The sequence below is a fragment of the Rhopalosiphum padi genome, chromosome 2 (genome assembly GCF_020882245.1).
Source record: "Rhopalosiphum padi isolate XX-2018 chromosome 2, ASM2088224v1, whole genome shotgun sequence".
NCBI classification, from domain to species: domain Eukaryota; kingdom Metazoa; phylum Arthropoda; class Insecta; order Hemiptera; family Aphididae; genus Rhopalosiphum; species Rhopalosiphum padi.
This window is the reverse complement of record NC_083598.1, coordinates 62,821,486-62,846,565: the sequence shown is the minus strand read 5'-3', so window position 1 is coordinate 62,846,565 and position 25,080 is coordinate 62,821,486. Positions and strand designations below refer to the sequence as shown.

Genomic DNA, 25,080 nt, shown 5'->3' with positions numbered 1-25,080 from the left:
ACGTACCTAATAGACAAATTTTTGGAATTTTAATTTTTTAGCAATTTTAACATTCAACATACTTGTGCAAAGCCACTTTTAGCAAATTAATATTTATCAAAAACGATATAGAAATCGTTTGAGGGATGATGTACATTTGTATGATTTACTGCAGTTGTCAACATCAAAATCAACCGAGGAAATAAATAAAATGACTAAAGAAACAGAAAATAACGTCTATCAACATCAAAAAAACTTTAAATAAAAAATCAATATCAATTTAATGCTGTTATAAATACATACTAATATCATTCTAATAAATTTAATAATTTTTATGAACTATGAATTTTTTGCGACATAATAATTATAAATTCATAAAATTTAATATTTTTAATCATTACCATTAAAAATATATGTGTTCTGCAAGTAATTTTCAAAATTATTATTTGGCCATTTCTAAAATCCTATAGTGACAATCGCTGCCATATATTATTATAGTGTCTTTAAATATTTATGCAGTATGCACCGTTTAATTTGATACATTTAACCAGTATTAACATGTATACACTATTTATACATACTTCATAGTGTGTATAACTATATATTTATATATATACATTGGATATCCCCCCACTTTTTTAATACAAAAAATTGTGCTCTATAATTTATAAACGATAACCTCACCATGGGTTATCACAGTATGATAAATAGTACCAAACCACTTGCACTAAATTCAAAGTTTTTTCGTGCTAGTCATTAGTGTACGTTACTAATTCCGAAACACAATGGTGATTTTTGTGTTAACTGTAGTAGGATTAATTCTTGCTGCAAGTGCAGCGAATGCCGAAGAAATCCACAACTTTCGCATGTGTCGGAGTGAGTATTGCATTGATACTTGCATTAGTTATAAATTATACAATTATGCCGACTAAATCTTATTTTATTTTTGATAAATTACTGTTTTTTTCTTCATTTTAGATACTAGATGTGAAGTATATGATGTGTTTATTGATCCATGTCCCGAAGCTTTAGACAACCAACCATGTGAATTACCACAAGGCATTAACGCATCTATCGTATTTAAATATAAACCTAGTATGTATAAATATTCTTTAAAGAACCCTACAACACAATAATAAGAAACAGCAAAAAATTGACATAATATTATGTAGGTAGGTACGTAGGAGGTACTTAGATTAGTATACATAATAATATGTATATAAAACACCAGGAAGGCAGGAAACACTTACGTATATGGTTGATCGCCGAAATCAACGGTGCATTCACCATGCACCGTGCACAATGCAAATAATACATTGAACGCATATTTATAACAAAAGTAAATGACCCTATTCTAAGAGAATAACGTAGGTCTTCTAATGCAGTGGCAAGTATACAATTTTTATCAAAATATTTTTAATATTATCCATAGAAAATATAAATAATAAATACAAAATATTCAAAACTTCATTGTTTTATTTTCAAAATAAACGTAAATAAATTGAAGTTGAATTTCAAATCAAAACAAAAATTAATATAGAGTGAATATTAAATTATCACATACGTATTATTAAAAAAAATCTTTATAATATAGCTGCCTCTCAGCTTGTTTTAATAACCTGATTGATCAATTGAATGTAAATTTACAAATATTGTAAAAGGTGAATAATAAGTTACAATAATATAACTCGTATACATAAGAATTCTTAATTTTTATTTATCATCGTAAATACCTATAGGCTATAACATTCAACCATAGTATAATAAACTATATTAAAATATAATATAGTACTTACCTTATAAATTGCAGTGTCCTACCATAAAAATAATAATAATATTTATTTACAGAAATGAATTCCAATTTACAATATAATATACAAATATACAATGAAAATATTTACCCCAAAATAATTAATATAATATTGCATAGGTACAAGTACTATAATTTAATAATAGTAACAATCTTAATACCTATGTATGTAAATATAAATAAAACAAATTTAAGTAATTTCTACAATTAATAAAACTAAAAAAAAAAAAGATTAATTAAAATCAATAAATTGTTAAGTGTTTCTTAAAGCCATTAATTTATTACATGTTTATGTAATATTATTTTTGTTGCATTGGTCAATAGTTTAATCTAATTATTTTTTATGATTCCAAATCATTTATACCAATTTCATTTAAATACTTCTATTCGACATTTTAAAATCCGACAACGTTGGAATTGAAAAATATCTAACGCTTTATATATATTTAATATATATAGGAACACACTTAGTGAAATAAAATAATATAACCATCACAGTCTGAATTATTTAATTTTCTTCATAGTGTATCATCTAGTCTATATGATGTTTATCATCCCTACCATTCTTTGTGTACATTTATAATATAATAAACTGTTTGAAGAAAATTATTAGACTACTATCGAAAAAATTATGATTCCAATTATTTATCATTTACAACTATTAATTTAAATTATATTTATTTAAAAAAAAAAAAAGAAACTAGTAGACAGAATTTTCTTAGTTATTTACATGATTGTTATATTTATACAAATCATTATACCTATAGGTATAAATATAGGTTTTATACCCGTAAATATGGATAGTTATTGCTATTAATATGAGTTTAATACTACATGCATATTACAAATTCAATTACAAATATTTATAATTTGTTTCTTAATAAGTTATAACTGTTATAAGCATTCTTCCATTTTCAAATATGTCTATGACTATACACGTACTATCCGTATTCAGGTATTCTATATATTTTTATTCAAATAATTTGAAATGACTCAAAAATCTAAATGTAGCTAGGTATTAGTAACTACATAAGTTATAAATACATTATTGTTTAATCAAATATTTTATTTTAAGTACAAAATTTATAAAATATTTATACATTTGAATGAAATATAAGTATATAACTAATGTTTTAGATAAAAATTATTCTTGTTCTCTTATCGTTTACTTTTAGTCATTTGTATATGTTGATATAATTCCTATTTTCATTGTATACTTGTACCTATAAAACTGTAAAATCCATAGGTAATAATTTTTATGATTTAATACAAAATATAATTATAAAAAATTGGACTAGTGGGTAAACTTAAAGTGTAGAGAAGATTACTGTGATTCAAAGTGTTCAATATGAATTAAATGATATACTTGTATGGTTGTAGAGATGTATACGAAAAATGATTCTGAGTGGAGATAGTCTATCAACTATGGATATTGTATATCTTCTTAATTTCATTGATTATATTAATTTACACAATACTCAAAATTATTCAAAAAACTGTTATATTATTTTATAATTATTTCATATATAGGTACATATAAAATACCTAATATTATTATTATTTATTATGTTTACTTATAAACCAATAGAATTACGAACATGAATAATTTTGCGACATAAATATCAATTAAAATAAGTTTAAAATCTGTTAAAATATTTAAGAAAATGTCTCTGCATTGTGCTTTCTAATAACGATATGCGTATAATGACAAAAAGTTTCAAGTCCCTGCAACGATTAATAGTTACTAAATTATTACAACAAATAAAAACTAAAATAATTAAATTATTAAATTTCGTCAAAATTTGAAATTTAAATGTACATAATATACAAAATGTCGGTTAAATATTTTCCATATTTTTTAATGGCAATAATAACTATTGATGAAAAATGTTGTACCTATTAAATTGTCAAACTTTTCTAACATAAAAATAAAAACTAATAACTATTATATATAAATCGAATATCGAAATAAAACAAAAACAATAATTTTAATTTAAAAAACCTTTAAATAACATACAAAAATCCAATATATTCTTAAAATAATTTCACGTCTAGTAAATTCTAATATTATTTTAATATTCTATCAAATTGTAGTTATTCATTTTTCAGTAGCAACAAAAAAACCAAATTAATTTTACAAAACAAGGTTTTGTAAGGAAGTTCCCGTTTTCCCGTCATTTTATTATTTTTATTTCTCTTAATTAATTTAAAAAGTACTTAGACTTTTGAGCTTGTATGGATAGAGATAAACTCATCACGATTTAACGACGAGGTCCACTTTGTCGTGAATCTGCTTCGGTGATGATAAAGTTTGAAGTAAATAAACGTTATTAAACGTAGTAAAGTTAGAAATTTAGTTAATTAAAATTTATTATATATTGACGTATATTTACCACATACGCATTTTTTTTTAAATATTTAACTCTTAACTATATTAAAGTTATTGATATCTCATGTTGATATAAGGCAAAGAATTTAATACTTTAATGGAAAATTTAATGGAACAAATAAAGAGTTGAGTTTATTGTAACATTGAACATTAATATTTAGACATAAAAAATTGCACTATAAAAACATAAGTGCGTTTAAGCTATTGTTAAGCTAATTATAAATAAAGACAGAGCAAATAACTTAAGTCTTTTCAGTTTTACCATATTATTATAAGTGTCGTTATTTAAAAAAAAAACACATTATATTAAATGTATTTATTGTGTTAAAATGTGTATACTTATTTGTTAAAAAGTTCAATAAATTGATTCGATATTCGATATCTTAAAATATCTAAAAATTAACACTAAATTATTTTTTTGTTTACTCAGAGCCCAGAAATTTTTTAGATAATGAAGTATTATCAAATATCGATATTTTTTAAGAATTAACAATAAATAGGTAGGTACCTACTTGAATTCAATTTATTAGCAATTAGCCCATTAATTAGTTTATGAGTCGATCATCTAGAATGATTTTATATCTAAATCACAAATAAATTGATCAATTATTAAACATATACTCATAGATTAGATAGTTATTGAAAATTAAATAAATATAAATGGATTTTAATTGATATACTTAAACAAATATAATTTATTAAATAATATCTCAAATATTAAACAACTAAAGTGATTTAGGTATTGATTTTATTCGATTTTATCCTAAAATATCTTAAGTTACTGCTTATATAAAAAAATCTTATGTTGTGTACAGTCATTTTGCATCTCTGTTGTAAAGTTGGTTTCGAGCATAGGTACCTCGTAAGTCGGAATTTAGTATATCGCACTGTATAATTCATATTTTAAAACTTGAATTTGTTTTCAATGTTTAATCTTTACATAGAAAAAATTATTTTCTGATTGGATACAGTGTATCAAACTCTATTTTGAGTCAATTATCATTCTATAATTCTATAGTACGAGTAAGTAAGTGTAATACCAATAGTATATTGAACTAAATTATGTCTAAAATATTACATATTTTTACGTATTATTAATTATTACTATAATATTATATCTATATCATTAATTTGTGTACTATTTTTATTAACTTATATGTCAATAGTCAAAACCAATGTAAAGTAGAGCAGTGTAAATGTATTTGTAATAAAGTAGTTTTAAATTAATCTAAATATTTTTTAAATTTCATTGTTTATAGAAAATAATAATGTAAATAATAGTAAAAATGTCAAGATTGTACGATTAATAGTTTTTGAATAACAAAATAATTATTAAAATAGTTCTAAAAAAAATTGTTATTTCTTTGATTTACTGCAAATCAAAAAATATTCTACTTATAAAATTTCGATATTTTAAATTTAAAAAAACATAAAAATAACTTATAAAGAACCAACTTTCTGTCATATTTTCAAGCCTATTAAAATATCTATAAAAATACTATACTTCTGGCCCACTACTATATTGATCAATATAACAATATATACATAATACATTGTACATGTATACAACGTATATTAGACATCAGTACTGTAGAAAAATATCAATTGGTATTTAGTAAACCCTTTACATCAGCATACATTATAGAAATGTAGACTATTAGAGTCTATTCAATATATTTCATCTGTATATATATAAATGTATGCTCATATAAACCTAGTATTGTCAAATAAGTGTTTATATACCTACTTATTATTATTATTATCGAATATATACTAATAAATAAAAATAATATATTTCTTTCTTTGTCATATTGACTTAAAAACTATACTGAACAATTTTCAATTAAAGTTATAAATAGATTCCTATTGTGACTTATATAGAGTGGTTCACTCATGTATGAACTTTTCTTATATATATAATATAAGATTGCCATCGGTTACAAATAAAAAAATTATTATATAATTTTCTGTATTATAATAAACCTATTTTATTATTTAGATGTCATTTAAATGTAAAATCGAGTAACAGGCAACAGCTATATTATATTATGAGGTAAAATGTGTAATTGAGGTTTATATAGGTACTAAAAAAAACCTTGATGATTTAAACAAACAGTTATTAAAAATATTTCAACTGAAGCAAAACGGATACCATTCATATATAGATTATTTGAGATGGTCGGCTAATACAAATATTATTGGTCGAGTTATATTTTACCTTATTAATACTTAAGAAGATACTGAGTTTTAGACTAAATATATATTAAATTTTGCACAAATATTATTTGGGATTTCAGACGGGTTATATGAGTATTAGTATATGAATGACACGGTAATAACCACATTATAATATATAAACGGAAAAACTGTATCGTTTATGAATGAAGATTATTGAAACAAAAAATACTCGGCCAATTTTGACGATTCAAGGAAGGTTTAGATATTAGATATAAGATTGAACCAAATTTTGGGGATGGCTAACCCATTATTAATAATATTAAAATCATAACCACATATTCATTTATATGTGCTTACAATAATTGATAACACGTAAGAAAAAAAGAAAGCTACATCACTATGATTACTATATCCGTTGCAGGTGAATTGCCTGACTTTAGGCCTTTAGGGTGATTATACATTTTTAGCTCACAAATTTGGAAAATCGATGGTTAAAATGTTAAATCCCTCCATTTGGTTGTTGGTTCGTTCTAAATTTTGAATTTTAGTTTTGTACATATTTCATGCAGCATCTAGCAGGAAGAAAACTTGAGCGTTTTCTACTGTTGCCTTTTTTACTTGTTTTTTTTTCAAACCCCAGATTGCCCATCTCGGTTTTATTTATCCCAGAGCAACATGCAGTGATAATATTATTTCCTTTTTAAATAATTTATTATTTATACATTACAAATCATTCTTATTATCTATTTAATTGAATTAATTGAAAATGAATAAATTATATTTTACTTAATTTAATTTAAGCAAATAAACAATATTTTTTATATTAATACGTTGTTCATAGATTGATAACAGATTAGAAAAACAAGGCTATAGAAAGTCTCAATAATTTCTATAACAATAGTCAATAATATAGAAGTTGATAATATTTATGTTTCAATAAAATAGAAACATATAGGTATACTACAACATAAATTACACAAAGTAATAACCGAAAAATTACTTTTATTTGTAAATTTGTTTTCTATAGAACTTTTTCTCACATTATATATTCTAATAAACACATTAAAATACAATCAATAAAAAACTAAACACTAATCAATAAACTCATACTACATTAATAGAATTTAACAAATGAAATTCAAGAATTCGAAGATGGGCTAAACCTTAGATACCAATATAATAGCATCAATGCAAACAACTAAATAAAATTGTCGACATACATTTTGATTAGGATTTGCATCATAAAAAAATATTCACAAAGCTGCAATAGAAAATAGTTTTACCTAATTATAAAACTATTATTTTGAAAAAGTTTCTTAAAAAAATTATAATATCAATAATTAAAATATAATATGACTTATTATTGTCGTGTATAATAAACAGTGTTCATAAGAAGAAAAAAGCTGAAAATATATACTGACACAGTTTTCATTGAATAGTCATATGAATAGGAAACATACTTATAGTTATAATAGAACACGGTTGTATAATGATACGTACATCCGCCGACATTCCTCGTCTTCAATGTATCCCCGGATGCAAATACAAATACTACAACGAATTCGGATACCTAATCGAGTTAGTTGTCTGCTTGATGTATGCAAAAATTGTTAGGTATATATAATTACCTATTATTATTACTTAATAGATTATTAAAATTTAAAATTTGAAAATATTATACCCAAACTCTAAATAGTTTAAATAGTTAAATATTATCTATATATAATATTATAATTCACATTTACATTTAGCTTCTGTAAGTAAAATAATAACAATATATTGTGGTAATTGTAATGTGATTTATCAATTGTTAAGAATATATCAAAATATAGTTTGATAAAAATCTTAAAGTAAAAACATAATGAAATCGCTAATATAAAATCAATAGTACCTGAGATATATATATAGCATGCTCACTTTTTTTATACTAATAGTTGAAATAATATTTCAATATGAACGTAGACGTATTGAAAATGACAGGTATTTTTGGAACTTCACACGTCATAAATTTATAATGTATTACTTCTATAGGCTTATAATCTATTAGAGTATAAGTGAATATAAGTAAATACAAAGTAATTATTTCTTTCGCGTTTCAAACAAAATAAATAATAATAAATAAACTATTATTTGGAATATTATCAATTATTAATTACTAACTAAGTACTAACTAAAGTGGCAAAATGATTGGTTTAGACTAACATAAAGTTATTTATTTAAGTCCAATGCAATTAAATATTAAATGAAATTTTCAAAAAAAAAAATAATACATTTTAAATTATGAGAATAATTATAATTTTATTTCATTAAAAAAAAAAATAACAAGATTTACACATTTACAGTACTTAAAATGGTATTGATTGGATTAATATAATTGAATATTTTCTATATTTTATTTGTTTTACTTTCATAATGTATTTTTTGAACACCCATAAAAAATGTAACTTTTTTAAATAATAAGTAACAAGTATAGTATTAATCTGTAAATTAAATAAAAACATATCGCCCACGTTTCTTCTGCGGTAAACCTAATATAATTTATTAAACCTAATGGTGCAATATAAACTTAAAATTTGTTTTAGCTTGTTTTTGTTTAAGATAAAATTAATTATTTATCAATGTAATACCTGTTTGAAACATTTTAAGTTTTTATAATTTGAACAGTCTCAAGTACTTTTGACATTTTTTTTATTAAAATATTTTTAAATTAATTTCAGAATTCGGTTCTGACACACCACAAACAAGACTATACGCTGAAACTCTTTTATTGGACATGCCATTTATGGACATGGACCCTAACGCATGCTTATACACAGATTGTCCCATCTTGATGAACGTCGAACAGAATTGGCTGTACAATTTATTCATATCCACAGACTATCCTAAGAATAGTTACACAGTAAAATTGAAGTTCTGGGACAACGGACGCAAAGCCGATAAAAAAGACGAATGCTGCTTTAAATTTGATATGAAGATTGTTTAAAGGAAATGGAAAATACTTGCAACTATATACTGACACCTATAATAGAATAGAATATAAATACTATTATTATAATTATTCATTATACAATTTAATAATATATAAATATATATAACTTTAAAAAATATGCGTATATGCAGTGCTGCCCACACGGCTACACATGTACCTATATAATTTAATATACATAATCGCCATATAATAATAATAAAAATTATGCATTATATATCATTGTAATTTTTATTTAATATTTAATAGACTATTTTTTGGTGAGTAATTATAAAACAAAAATGAAACGTCCGTCTGTTTGAGGACCATGAAGTACATCTCTCCGCTCGCAAACACTCGCATGCACACACATACGCATAAATAAAGGTGAATTGCGTCTGCGATATGACATAGTGGCGACAAACTGTTAGGTTGAGAATAATACTACTACTAATAATAATTACCTTTTGAACAATTGATTTTTAACGGTCCGGAAAGAGAAAAGTTTAATGATCCTTTGAGAGACGCACTGGGTGTCCCAAGCCGAATAATAACAACGATTAATTAAAATACGCTGACGAATGCCGTACGCACATTTGGGTCGTTGTATATAAGGTGAAGTTATCTTACGGAAACGATCACATGTTTTCGCGCAGTAGATGGTTGAGCACCGAAGCTCTAAACATGATACGTATCAATAAATTTACCCTGGTATTGGCGATGGTGTGTTCGTGTTACGTGACCAGTATCAAGCTGGACGAGCTCAAGAACGATAAAAGTAAGTACAATATGAAAACCCGGAAGTAGACCGTTTATCTTAATTCGTAATTATTATTTTTGTAAACTATATGCTATAAATTATAACTTAAATGCGTCGTTTTGAATAATAACAGATAATTATGCCATAACATATTCAACGTTTTTTGCTTTTAATCATCAATAAGATAATATTAAAATTAATAACATTGTTTTTATTAAGTAGGACATTGTACAGTTGTCTAACTAAATTAATTATAGTTTCGTTTATTTTTTTAAAAATAATTTTACATAAAACGTTTTTTTTTTTTAAATTAAATTAAATAATTTTATTTAATATAAATAATAAATATATAGATAAATAAATGCCTGTATTTATATGCAATTTTATACAATAACTGTTTTAAATGTTACAATCACATTACTTCTAACAAGATACTCCCATAAACTATAGTAACTGTGAAATGACATATTGACACTGCCAATATGTAAAATTAACAATCTCCGATTTAAACGGTACATAATATTATATCATTAGTAGGTATAATTATAGGGAACGGATTTTTATACAATCAGAGAATGTTATTTTCGACCCCTTTGCAATTTTTTAAAGATATTTTAACAGCTGGTTTATTTATAAAAAAATTTATAAACAAGACAATAAATTAGAAAAAAAATTCAATTATAGTTGTTTAAAAATGTTTCAATAATTTCTAAGAAAATGATTTTTTATTTATCTTTAAAATACCTATGTGTTTATCTAAACTAAGGTACGTAAAATAAAATGATTGCATTTAATTAATTATAAAGTTATAACACATGCTGTTCACAATAGATTATCAGTATATAGATATTGAGTCACTTAGACCTTAATAAAGAGATATATTCACGCAAAAATGCATTTCATAGAAAAAAAGAAATAAAAATTGTTTATAATTTAGCAATCATCCAAAAGGTATTTTTTAAATAGCTTGAAGTTCCTCGATGAACAATATTATGCATTAAGAGTTTTATGATTTGAAATTAATCGGAAATGTATATGTTTTACTTAATTAAAATAAATTAAAAATGTTATATTTTTAACTCATGCGAGGTCTCTAATTCAATAAGTTACAAGTAGGCACCTCTTCCCCATTGGCACTGGGCATGTACTCAGGGCCCCGCGATCGATGGGCCCCTCCCCCCTAGCTCGGAGCTCCTGCCAGATCACCAACCGATAATCAATATTTATTACCGATAAATACACTTATTTCGAGAAAAATCAAACTCTTTTTTATCTATCACCACTCTATTTATCTGTTTTAATAAAATAGTACTCTGCCCAAGTTGTGGAGGCCCAATTATACCACTACCTAGGGCCTCAAAAATATTAAAGACTGTAACAAACTCAAGACGGCCCTGGTTACAAGTATTGAAATATAATTATTGTCTATAATTAAACAAATAAAATACGAAAAGTTCAACAGTTGATTTAGTTAGCAGCTATATTCTCTTCACAATAATGATTAAATCTTAACATAGTTTTAAATATATATTATATAATATATAATATTGTTTTACTTCCAAATATTAAAATCTTCGATAGTAACTATATATTTAGAGTCGTATTTTATAATTATTTAGACATGACAATATCGTAGTATTATATTACCTAACATCATAGTTGTAACTTGTAAATGGTATATTTTATTATGATACTCATTTATACGAATAGATACTTATGATAAAATGTATACCTATATAGGTTAGGTTATATATTATTGAAACAAAAGGTTCTGTTAAAATACATTTTTAAATGTATATCTAATTTAATTTAACAAACGCTGCTCTTAATAATAGTAACCTATTTATAAGTAGTACCTACGCAGTATACATAAATATAATAATTTACATTTAATGTCGATACTACCCGAATAAGATTGTATAATAACTAATAAGCAATAATAACTTTTCCCATTGAGTTATTAAGTAACTATTAGGAAAAATAAATAATTTAATAGTTTATTTGTTATTTTTTCTGTATTTTTCGTCTACTTTTAAATTACTCATCGATGTTTAAATAAGAAAAAAAATGAATATTTTAAACTTTGTAAATAATACATTATACACAGAAAGAATAATATATGTACAATATTAAGTGGACTATATAAATATACATATAGAAAGATAATCTAATAAAATTTTTTTTTTTATTAAAATAATTTTCTTTTAATTAGAATATATAGTAAATATTGCAATATTAAATTAATTTGATCAAAAGAGAAATACACGATATGTAGAAAACAAATATCCATTAACATCACTATAAATATACATTCATAGATGGCTGCATAATCGTGTCCCTAAAAACGAAAATATACGTCGTGACAACCGAGTTGCGCCGCAGTTTTTCAGCAACTGTTCATAGTTGCGTCCGCAACAATAATTGTTATTCTATTTCTATATGTTTGCAGGTGAGAAACTCGTAGATAACTTCGATTATGGATACCTTATGCTTATCTGTAAATACCACCTTAAAATTTGTTGTTGGAGATTAATTTTGTTCATATTGTTATTAGCATCAGTTTTACTGCAACATTCACTTAATAATATAATAATGAAATATCTTAAAATATTTTAAATGTTTAGAGGGAAAAAATAAACAATTATATTGTATTCAATTAATCATTAATGGATACAAATTTGCTTTCCAAAATGTTTTAAATGGTATTTTTAACAATAAAATGATGTAAAAACAGAAGATTTTATAAAAAATATTATGATTCAGTCTAAAACATAAATATATCACGTCTTGAGTTTGTTCAAAAATTGGCGTACAAAGATTTACCCGTTTTATAAAATTAAAAAAAAATCATATACATTTTGGGATAATTAATAATTAATAATATTTAATATACCTATATTATATTTTTAACCATACAATTTATGTAAATGACAGTTTTCATTCTGTTAAAGTGGGAAGGAAAATATGTATATATTAATATTATTAATCAGGGCACAACTCGTACATGTGAGAAAACCACGGTCACAATTCAGAAAAATATCATTTATGGACGCAATTCAAATATACCGACATAGATAATAATAAGATTATAATCAATTATCTAAAATATAAGTTTAAGAATTATTTTTTTTATAAATTTGAATATCAATAATCATTAAGTAAAAAGGTCTGACCATTTTATTTTCAGTCAACAGGTTGTGTTGGGTAGATGGTCTAGAGAGGATACATTTAGTATAGTATGAGAGGATTTGAATTATTATGTACCTACCTAGCTTATTATGGAATCGTTCATAGAATTTAGATGCTTGATTAGGAATAGTCATTATATGTTGAGGTCATTGTGGAACATTCGATATCTAATATGTCATTAAGGATTAGTTATTATTTTGATTTTATTGATTATTTTTTTTAAGTATGTGATTTATTTCTTACATTTTGGTTTATGCGTCATAATGATTATAGTAAAGCTTCATATACTTAGGTACTGATTTTGGTTTTCACATAATCGGGTTGTAGCTAGAGAATTTTTCATTTTATTGGATCTACCGTGCTTGTATATAATATACTTTATTAATAGTTTTATTTTTACTGATTAATTAATATATTATATAATAGTGAATACATTTTACAACTATTTTACCTTTGCATTCAATCGGTAATGATACAACTGCAACTGTTTTTTAAATCTTTTAAATTTAAATATATAATCTTTGAGTCGTTAAGATGGTGTCACATCCGCATGTGTTGTCTCCGTCTTACAAGGACGTAACATAACAAATTTACGCTCAGCAGATTCCGTTTAGCTCCGGTAGTTTAAAAATTAGAGTGAATCAACCTATTATGCAACTTGATGATAAGAAAAGAACATTATCTGTGTTTATATGTTGGTTTTTTACGATAGTTTAATTTTTTAGCAAGTTATGCGTATATAATAAAGCGTAAATTAAAAATGCTCATACCTCACTTAAAAACTAAATTATCGTAAAAACCAACAAATAAATAGATAATGTTCTTACCATCAAATTCTATAATAGGAAAATTCGCTCTAATTTTTAAACTAACGGAGCTAAACGTGATCTGCTGAACGTAAATTTGTTATGTTGCACAATTTGTAAGGCAGAGACAACACATGGGGGTGTTGCGTCTAAATGCGTCCTCTTAAAGTAAAAAATTAAGCAGTTTTGATTATTGCAAAATCAATTATTTCCAATTTTCAGACCTAAAGTATAATTAAAATATAAATATGCATCAACTAGTACTCAATAGTCTTAGCACATATCATCAGAATTATTAATATACTTTTGAAATGTATTTCAAATACCTATTTGAAATATTTTGAATAAATAAGAAGTAAAATACATTTTTTAATATACATACATTTTTAAATATTTCAAATATGCTTTTAAGTTCTTACTTATCTATTATGAAAACTTTTCTGAAATTGTTTATGGTATCTAAACACAAACATATTTTTATGTCATGATTAAATTGCTTTTGTTTTTTTTAATCGAACATAGAATACAAAGCCAGCATACCATATATATAATGTATTATATTGTTCTTATAATATAACATTTTATACAGATAAAAATGGTCTTTTTATAAATATTTTCCATGTTTCGTTCTAAAATTGCAAAAATAAGTAGGTATTTATTATTTCAAAATATATAATTTTAAATACTTTATTTTTCTAAACATTTTAAATATAAAAATATAATTTATATATATTTGACAAGTATATGGTACACATCTTACGGATATAAGAGATATAACATCGTAAAATAATACTTTGAGCGAAAATGTTTACCAACCATTTAGCACTTGCCGTCATATCATAATATTTTACTGTATCTTTACTTAACATCTTTACTTATTGTTACAAACCCCTGATTAATGATTATATAAACATTAAAACAGTATTAAGAGTTGTGCTCTGCGTGACGTTAGACAATCAGAAATTCGCTAACAGATACTTTTTAGAGAATATATTCGTCGGGGCCCCACGGTACCTAAATAGTAATGACAAGACATTCTATCGACAACGGAAACGGACATTAAATAAAGACAAACCCTTTTTGAATAATTAATTGTTTTAAATATAAACAGTATTTAATTCAATCCTTACTTTGAGCAGCGTTTATTATTTTATTGCAGTTTTTAAAACACTACTATAATAAACCAACCACAGACTGGTCAGATTGCTATAACTACACATTACAAAATGCTACTAATATTATACTATACATGACACTCATATCAACTTTCGGCATCTCTTTAAAAATCTATAAATAAAAAAAAAGGAATAAAACACTATAATTTCAGACCTGTTATATCAGAATCTATTTAAACCAGATCAGCTGGGCAAGTCCAGCGGTGGCAGCGGTGTGGCGTCCACAAGGGCAGCAACCAGACCTGCGCCTGGAGACCGCGATGGCGCTCCTGCACCGATGGCCAAGCACGCTGTCAACAAATCGTCAGCGGACGGAGAGGAGACGACAAAGACGAGAGCTGTGCAGGCGGACGCACAACCGAGTGCCCTCAAGAGTACGGTGAGCGATAAACGGGCGGAGAAGTGCAAGGAGAAATGTCCAGCAAACATCAAAGAGTGTTGCCGTAACGCTATAGCAGGTAAGTGCTCAACAATAGGTGAGCATGGACCAATTTCGCCTATAACAAAATTTTGATTTAGGGTCAGACGGGTCAATAAACAAATTGCGCTCTTTATATTTTAAGGTCAGTGTACCAATTGCACTTGTATAACACATGCTAAAATGTTTGAAAATTAAAACTTATTTATTGACCAATTGATTACTGATTAAAGTGACTGGGTATATAATATAATATTTTCGGGAATTGTATGTAACAAATCATTAAATAATGTAACTGGTATTTAATTTTGAATAATTTACGATCAACAAATAACTTGGAAAATGTGAAAAAAAATTATTTGCTTATTTATATTATATTATGTATTAATACTCACAAAAAAATTGGTTAGTGTTTTCATCTATCATTCAATAATTATAACTAACTAATACAGTAATACACTTGCCTTAGGTATTCTAAAATGTTTAAAGCGTAATAATTGGTATATAAAAAAGTAATTCTAGGCACAATTTGTAAATTGCACAATAGATACGATAACTGCGATAAACCTGTATCTATCTGCTGTCTGGCGATCATTTACCACAAACGTTTTTTTCAACGTTTTCTAAATCGATTTACCATACGACGAAACGATTTACGGCACTACAATATATAGTGCCGTGTTATGTATTTATATTTTCATAACATGATATCGAGAAATTATTAACAGCGTATTGGGATAGTTATGTACGATATTACAATTTAAAAAAAGTATTTTCTAATTTATCCAAACTCAAAATAAAACTATAATATCTTTTGAAAATTATTTTAATTTTTTATAAAAATTAGGGAAATAGAGGTGTTTGATTTTCACATGAATCCTTTCAATCGGTAAACATCACGATTGTTTGATAATTCGTCGATATTGTGGTTTCGATAATAATATATTTAAATAATACTTATACAAATATGTATGCCACATACGTTATATCTTATATGCGATACGTCATGTATGTTAGTTATATAATGTATACTTATAATATAGTAATAATAATATGTAAACATTTTATTTATTGTACCATAAGAAAATTTCTATGAACGTCGGACACCTAATACGTAATTATTTTTTCTTTGGTTACAATCAAAATACCTATAATTATATATAATTTTGATATTTCACTTTGGTTTGAACGTAGGAATTTAAAACACAATGTTAGAATATTATAGATACTGATTTAAATGTACAACATCATAGGTAAGCAAAGATCAAATAAATATTTATTTAAATTGTTGTCCACGGGAAACGTACATAATTTGACATATTACGTATCTATATTGTATAAATGCCTTTATTATGAAAAATAATTTACACACCAGTAATTATTTTGAAATGTATAACTCGTTATTTTTCCTTATCAACATAATTTATTTTATAACCACATTTTTCAACGACCGGGAAATTATAAACTTTAATTTTTGTTCCAGAAAAAAGTTGCCACAATGCCACTGATGACCCTGTATCATATTTTGTCAACCCTAGCTATCCTAACGAAGACTGGGACTCCTCTTTTTGTGACTTCCGTGTGGACATCAAGAACAGAAATGTGTGTCAATTGAGGTAATAAATTCCAACAATTATCTTGAGTTTTGAGTGTAACATTACATTATTTTAACTAAAATATGTCAAACGGGGAACGAGATACTTGGGACAGTTTAAAAATGTATTTATGAATTGTGAAAAAAATTATGTTTTATCTATCTAATTAGTAACTATGTAAAATCTGACCTAATTAAATTTACTTATAGGTAATACTTATAAAGTTATAAGAATATTATGACTTCACGCTTATTTTTGTGATTGATCTTGATGTGATCATTGTGATCTAAATCATCATAGATGGAGACAAACTTCAAGCAGTCATGAAATTATTTTATAATATCCAATGTTTTAGTATAATAGCTATCATCACAAAGCAAAAAATTTAATTTTTAATGTAAAATTATAAATTATAATAATTACGCGTATAATAAGGGGTAACCCTAAAAAAGTAACTGAAGAATTTACTATTATTATTAATTGTATGTATTGCATATTGCTATACAAATTATTTATATTATTAATTATCATTTCTGATTTACTGCTTGTATTATATTTGTATAATTTTTTTTTACTTATTTAGCATTATAAATATCCCAAAACATAAAGAAATCTTTTGAAATGTGTTCATCATATATTTATATTATTATGTTTATTAATGCATAAATATATGTACTATGTTCAAGACTAAATATTTGTGAAATTATTACTATTAGACATTTATTTTATTTTGGTTTTATTTTTAAGTTATTAATATAAGTTATTACATTATACACACAATCCTAACAGTAATTTTTTTAGTATTTTTTTTTTACGAGTGATATTTTATTTGAAACCTAATTCTCAGGGGTCTTTTTTACCAAGACTTTTTTTCAGGCTTTCATAAATTTGATTTGGCCCCAAGTTATACCTATAAGCATTAAATTAATCAGTTCGACGATATTAATTGTTTATTTTTAATTTTTACTTGCTGCAATATCATTATATGTATAAATGTATTTAGTTAATATAAACAACACGTAATTTATTGTTATATCATTCTAGATTGGACTTGGAAGAGTTTTCATTAAGGGGACCACACAAGTACTTAGGCAGTTGTCGACAAGACCGATTAATCATATCTACTACGTTGCCGAATGGCATTGGAATAACCGAATTGTGCGGAAATAACACCGGTCAACATTGTATGCAACTTATTTCTAATAACTTTAAATTATCATTTCCTTAATAACTTACTCCTTGCTCCTCTATTATCAGTCCACTCACGTATAATTTAATAAAATTACACTTAAAATTCTGCAACCACGAGTTCTACGTGATTCGTCATGAGAAAAACGTATTAATAATATTTTCCATTTCGCGTTTTCATATCTTAATTAACTGCTTATCCATAATTGTATGCAATTCTAAACAATTATAATTGTAGGGATTTAATTATATAATAAACAAATTTTGAATTTAAAATACTTTACATAAACATGTTCAGTTTTCATTTAGGCGAAATTCCTAAGATCCCATATTGTTCAAGTGAATTTATGCATGTCCTTTGAGGCTTTGACTGATATTTGTATGGAAACCTAACATATTGTCTAATACATTTCTCATTTTTAAAGGTTTAAAATTCTTAGTTGATTTTAACTGGTATAGTTTAATATGTTTCTTGAACTCAATTTATATAAGTGTTTTGGGTCATCCAATCAAATGAATTATACTCTCAACAAGATTCCAATTTTTGTTTGGTAATATATTATTTCACGTATTTTTTGTTACCAGTGTATTTTCCGGTAGACCCTAAAGCTGGTGGCTCTTCCGTAGCACTTATGATGATGACATCACAGTCGTCCAGATATTCGTGGAAGGTGCGTATCACCCAAATCGACTGCATTGCCGATCCTCAGTCCGTCGGTAAGTTAATGTTGATTTAATTGATAATTTTTAAAAGTAAGATAATATTAAATTTTTGTATAAGATAATACGTTTATGCATACATTTTCACATGCTAACAGACGGTAACAGTAAAATCAATACATAGCATATTCTAATCTATAAATATATTATATTATACAATCAAATTTACAAAGACGACGAAAATGATTGAACATAATGTATAAAATCGGCCTATTTAATAAATATAATATTATACCATAACACTAGTGATATAAATTCCAATATTTTATTATTTTTAATTTTTATATTTTATTAGATGTACTTACACAATCCATGTAATATTGACAAAATCGTAGCCCGTAGGTATTAGCGCGAATAATTATTATTCGTTTAAAATTAGTTTGATATGCTGATTTTACCATGAAATGTGCATAATAAAATATTATGTATGTAACTAGGCAGTAGGTATACCATACATGTGCGATATAAATTATATAATATGATTAAACTTTACTTATAAATTATTGTGCACGTTTTATAATATTAACCTGCTGCAATATAACCTCTCTACATTCAATGCTAGACATGACATCGTGTCTGAGATCTCCAGCGCAAATTAAAATATAATTCCTTTACCTACTTGTGCCCGTTTGCAATGTAGCGCCTACCGGATGTCTACAATATCATACCAGCCTCAGCGGCACCATACAGAGCTTCAACTACGCAGGCGGTATGTACCAATCAGGACTTGACTACGCGGTGTGCATCAAACGGTCGGTGAACACTTGTCGGGTCGAATTCCAGCAGGTGCCCGGCTCTACGTTCGGTATTAACTCTATGGAAGGTCAGTAAATAATATGATATAGTATTATGCGTATTTAAATGTAATAAATGTGAACCGGAATCGTTGCGTATTCAAACAATACACAGTATAATGATACACATATTAATAAATAATAATATAATAACATTCTGTTGTTGAATCGTTTGTTCTCGCTGTTTCGTAACAGTATAACAATAACTAGTATTTGTATAAACAGGAGTATATAGCTAGAAACTAGGAGAAAAAAACTAAAGTTGATTCAAATAAATAAACAATATTGAATATTTTTTTTAAATCTTAACAACATTAACAGCATTTACTATTTAGTGGTATTTTTTAGTAATAATTCGTATTTCGATATTATGTAAAATGTATATGGTTCTTCTCACTGTTAAAAACTGGCTTATATGTTAAACAAAAAATTATTTTTGCGTTCAAAATTCGACCGTTGTAACATATTTTCACTATTAATTTATTCAGCTTAAACTTAATAATAATAAGTATTTTAATTTTCCCATAATAAAAACTTGGGAAAAAAGGTATAACGTATAAACAATTTTAAACTAATGCCTATTTATTTTCTACATAATGTGTACAGTTCACAAATAGTATTTCAATATGGAAAAATAAAATTTTTAATAATCTTTTAACTGTTAATTAATATTGCCTATAATATAACCTAATTGTCTTTCAATACCGACTGGTTTTGATCGAAATCTATCCAATTAAGTTTATCATACAATTAATGCTTCGTGACCTAATACTAATACAATACTACACATAATGTTATAACTTATAACTTATAAATTATATGTATAAGTAATAAATAACAAGTTTTATTCAGAGGCAGATTTATTCTGGTTATAAAAACCCAAAATTATTCGTAGACTACACATAGTTCATATATATACGGCCTACTCGAGTAATATGAAGCGTACGTCGATATGAATACCTATAAAATATAAATAATATTTACGAGTACAGATTGTCCGTTTAGACTTTTAGAAAATAAATCTTAAAAAATTAAGATATTATTTCTGGTAGGATTTTCTTAGTACTAGCTCGACTACATCTGTATTAAATTTTTATTTTTGCGGCCTAAAACCAGTAACCACTATACTAATCACCCACACACGCACATTCCGATTTCTCTCGTTGTATGTACTTTAGAACGCATACTATATTATTATAATATAATTTTCTGTATGCTGAAGTATGAATACTATACGCGGAACGACGTATCGCTATCTGATGAAATCTGAACTATAATAATGGATTGACTGAAGCCTATAGTGCAACCGCATGTACCTATACGTATATATGGTTTGAAAAACTCGCAACTTTCGAGAAACCAGACTGTATGCTTCTCACGGCATTAAGTAACAAATAAATTATTCTCTCTGTATTTACTACGTTCAAAAAACTATAAAGTCTTATTTTTCCTTTGCGGTGAGCCGGTGACCAAAAATTGAAACATCTGACTTTTGCATTCTCTTCAAACAAATAATTTAGATATACACCAGGAATATTGTTATAATCATATTATTAGAGACTATAGACAGTAAATTAGCTACGCGCCTATACATATTATGAATTTATATGATAGTTATAAATATGTATGTATTGCATATGAATATATTATGCTATATTGCTATATGTGTATAAGCATAATCATTAATCATTTATAGTGTATTACTAAGTTTCGAGGCCCGGAATCCGGCTTAATCATTATAGGTATATCATAAAGTATAGACACAGTACCTAGATGGCATGTGAGAAAAACGAGACTAACGATAAACTATGATTGTTTACCTGGCTTAACCTCTGTGTTTTTAAGCTAAAAAACCTATATATATATAAACCAAAAATTTAAAAAAATATCATTTTATTGAATTATATATCAAACATATATAGGTTATATATGTCGGCATATCACATTACAAAATCATTTAAATCTCTTGAAAATTATTATTTATGTAGCATATTTATAAGCATATAGGTTAGTTTATATACACTAGTTCACGTGAATATATATTATAATATAATATTAATGTGTGCGTCTATTAATACAGGTCCGTCGCTCGAAGAAGGCATTGGGCGGGCGGGTGAAGTGAGTTGCGATTTAGTTACACACGACTACTTGCACATTCCCGGAGGTATGTTGGACATAGGTGAAGAGATATTAGCAGCTACTGGAAACGTTGAGATATATACGCCGACAGCGGAAAAATTCTGTGGCCGAAGTTTGTCCGGCCTCGCCATTCAGGAGTTTGCGGAAAAAATTAAAGTAAATGACCCATTGGGCGCACAGGATAACAATACGATCGCGACACCGGTGACGTGTAAGTATTTAATCCACTATTTTTAGGCGTACAGTACATATATTAGGGGGAGGAATACATTTAATAATTGATTAATACAATATTATTAAACTATTTTGTGAAATAAAACTTGGTTTTATTATATATCCACTCATTAACCGGGAGGTTGGTGCCTACAGAGGACATGTCTGTTAATATCAAAATAATTAAATTAACCTTACAATTATACGGAACAAAACAAAATAACTAAAAATCAATATTTACGTGTAACATAATATTCTGATTACTAGTTAATAGGAGATAACTATATACATTTATATTAATAAATAATTGATCAATACGATATTAATATTGTATTATTTTATGTATCACAAGTTTCAATAAAAAGTAAAATGTAATTGTCTGCCAAGCTGGTTATTCAGAAATGGTTTATATTTCCAATAAATTATAAGAATGATTTAGTCGGATAAAACTTTAGAAAGGAAAATTTTAAATTATACTTCTTCTTATTTTTTTCTAAAGCACTAATTAGTATTAAATTATAGAAATTAATATTTTTTTTAATTTAGATACTTTCAAAAATATTTATATTACTAGCTGTATATCCCGATTTGACCAGGAAAAAAATTAATACAAATCAAATATATCAGTGGATCTCGGTATTTCAATCATCCAATTCACGGAAAGTTGGTATCAGTGTAGGTACCTCAGTTTGTGAACTAATACGAGTATACAACCAAAATGGACCATCTACCTATGGTAGATTTAGATAATATAGCAATATGCCAATATGTATATTTGCAAACGCGGTTCAAACAACTCTCTAAAATTTTCTAATATCTCTAAAGACAATCTCTGAAACTTTTGTCGAAATTGGTATAGCGTACAAACATAAAGACATTACAATTAATTTAGTATAATTTATAGTACATTAAATTTATATTTTCTTTTAATTAAAAAATAATCTCATAGTCGAATATTTTATAGGTACCAATTTTTTAAATTTTATTTTTATAACTTATGGCACCCTTGTATACAAACAAAAATTACAATTCTCGTGAGCCAAAACGAAATTCATGTATGACTGTGTACATCTCTAAACCAACTTACAGGGGTTGTAAGAAAAAGTTTAAAACACCATTTAAACAAATTTATTGATAAAACTTTTATTGAAATGGGTTTATTAGTTTCTAAGATTAGCTCGTTTAAACTTTCAAACTCTCCAGCTTCATAAATTTATAATATTAATACTAATATGCTGAGTTAAAAACTTAAAACTATGAAATTGTAAATAACAAATAACTATTACAATGTTTTTTTCTGCAGAAAAATGAAATAAAATATAGTGTATGGTAAATATGGTGTAAGCCTACAACAATCACTAAGTATTTTCATTAGTCATTATAAATTTATACCCATAAAGATCAGCTGTAATAGCCACGGACGTGATTTGTTTTTACTAGAAAGATTAGAAAAATATAATCGTTAAAATGTAAATTTAGAAAGAAAAAACATCATGTAAATTCATTAAAACTGGGGAAAGCAAATCGTCATAATGCAATGCATAATGATCAAAAATTAATTTAGTGTTAAATTATATAGGTATTTTGTTTTTAATGATGTGATTCGTAGTAAGTAATGAACTAACGACTGTTGAATAATCAAAACATAAAATCCGAAACGTCATAAACACTATGCCAGTATGCCACTATTGTAGGTACTATTCATAATATACTACAGTTTATATTATTAATAATTAATACATAATACATATATAAAGGTATATATTTATATGTGCGTATATATATATATTAAATTAGATCTCTGAGTAAAACTTTGAGAAACAGTAACTATTGTAAAAAAAAGTTATGCGAATAGAAGTTTTTTTAAAGATAATTACTGCAAAAACGAAAGTGACTAAACAGTTAGCCAAAACAACATTATACGTAGGTTCATCCGTAGTTGAGAATCAACGAGAACTCGGTAAATAATGATTAAAAATAAAATAATTAATTTTCATGTTTCAGCTTATGCATCTGGACCAATCATAGTCAGATTCCATACGGACAGTGTAACAGTTAAAGAAAGAGACATTGGATTTTCGATCGCCTATCAACAACTCGGTACCGGTTGTAATAAGAACAAAATCAGACGATGATTTCCGAGTTCCTCTGTTCATAGCGTGTTCAAAATATAATAATTTATTGACGATCAGACGTAATCTAATATCCGTGTATATATAAACATTATAATAATTTATTTGTTAATTTTTCCTTGTATAAATCTATGGACTATGATTAAAGAAAAAATGGATTTTACCTTCATTATTATTGTTTCTTGTTCGAAAATAATAACTGAAAGTACAATTTTATTAGCTGTCATTGATTAATTTATTAATAGATAACCCTTATCAGTTATCATGTGTTTAGTATGATTGTGCGTAGACTATATATCTAAACATATCTATGAATAATTTATATTATGATCCAACATTTAATGACATTTTCCTTCAGAAAAGATTTATATATAAACATTTTAAACAAAAATTAAAAAATATTTTTTTTTATCCATAACTTGACTAATTTCAGTTATTTGTTTTAAAACAATTTATATTTGTCCGGGGGTCTGGACCCCCTCCCCACAGATACTGATATATACATAATATATAATTATATAAGAAGACTAGCTAGATTTTATTTTGTAAATTTTTAATTTTAGGTCCACATACATTATAGTATATACATAAACACAATATAATATAAAACATATGTTTTTATAAAAATAA

The 25,080-nt window shown here is 25.7% G+C and overlaps 2 protein-coding genes across 3 annotated transcripts; both read left to right on the top strand.

The window, feature by feature from the left end:
- Positions 1-672: 672 nt before the first annotated feature.
- On the top strand, positions 673-9,559 carry LOC132921368 (MD-2-related lipid-recognition protein). Its single transcript, XM_060984358.1, has 3 exons — positions 673-855; positions 958-1,074; positions 9,074-9,559. Exons 1-3 carry the CDS (start codon positions 765-767, stop codon positions 9,337-9,339), a joined length of 474 nt encoding a protein of 157 aa, XP_060840341.1. The 5' UTR covers positions 673-764; the 3' UTR covers positions 9,340-9,559.
- Positions 9,560-9,711: 152 nt separating this feature from the next.
- On the top strand, positions 9,712-24,619 carry LOC132921367 (uncharacterized). 2 transcript variants are annotated; one of them, XM_060984357.1, is made up of 8 exons: positions 9,712-10,099; positions 15,434-15,709; positions 17,153-17,285; positions 18,309-18,448; positions 19,038-19,169; positions 19,813-19,995; positions 22,047-22,316; positions 24,323-24,619. In XM_060984357.1, exons 1-8 carry the CDS (start codon positions 9,964-9,966, stop codon positions 24,451-24,453), a joined length of 1,401 nt encoding a protein of 466 aa, XP_060840340.1. In that variant the 5' UTR covers positions 9,712-9,963; the 3' UTR covers positions 24,454-24,619. The 2 variants fall into 2 exon arrangements, with proteins under 2 accessions (XP_060840340.1, XP_060840339.1); XM_060984356.1 differs by having other exon boundaries at positions 15,404-15,709.
- Positions 24,620-25,080: the final 461 nt, after the last annotated feature.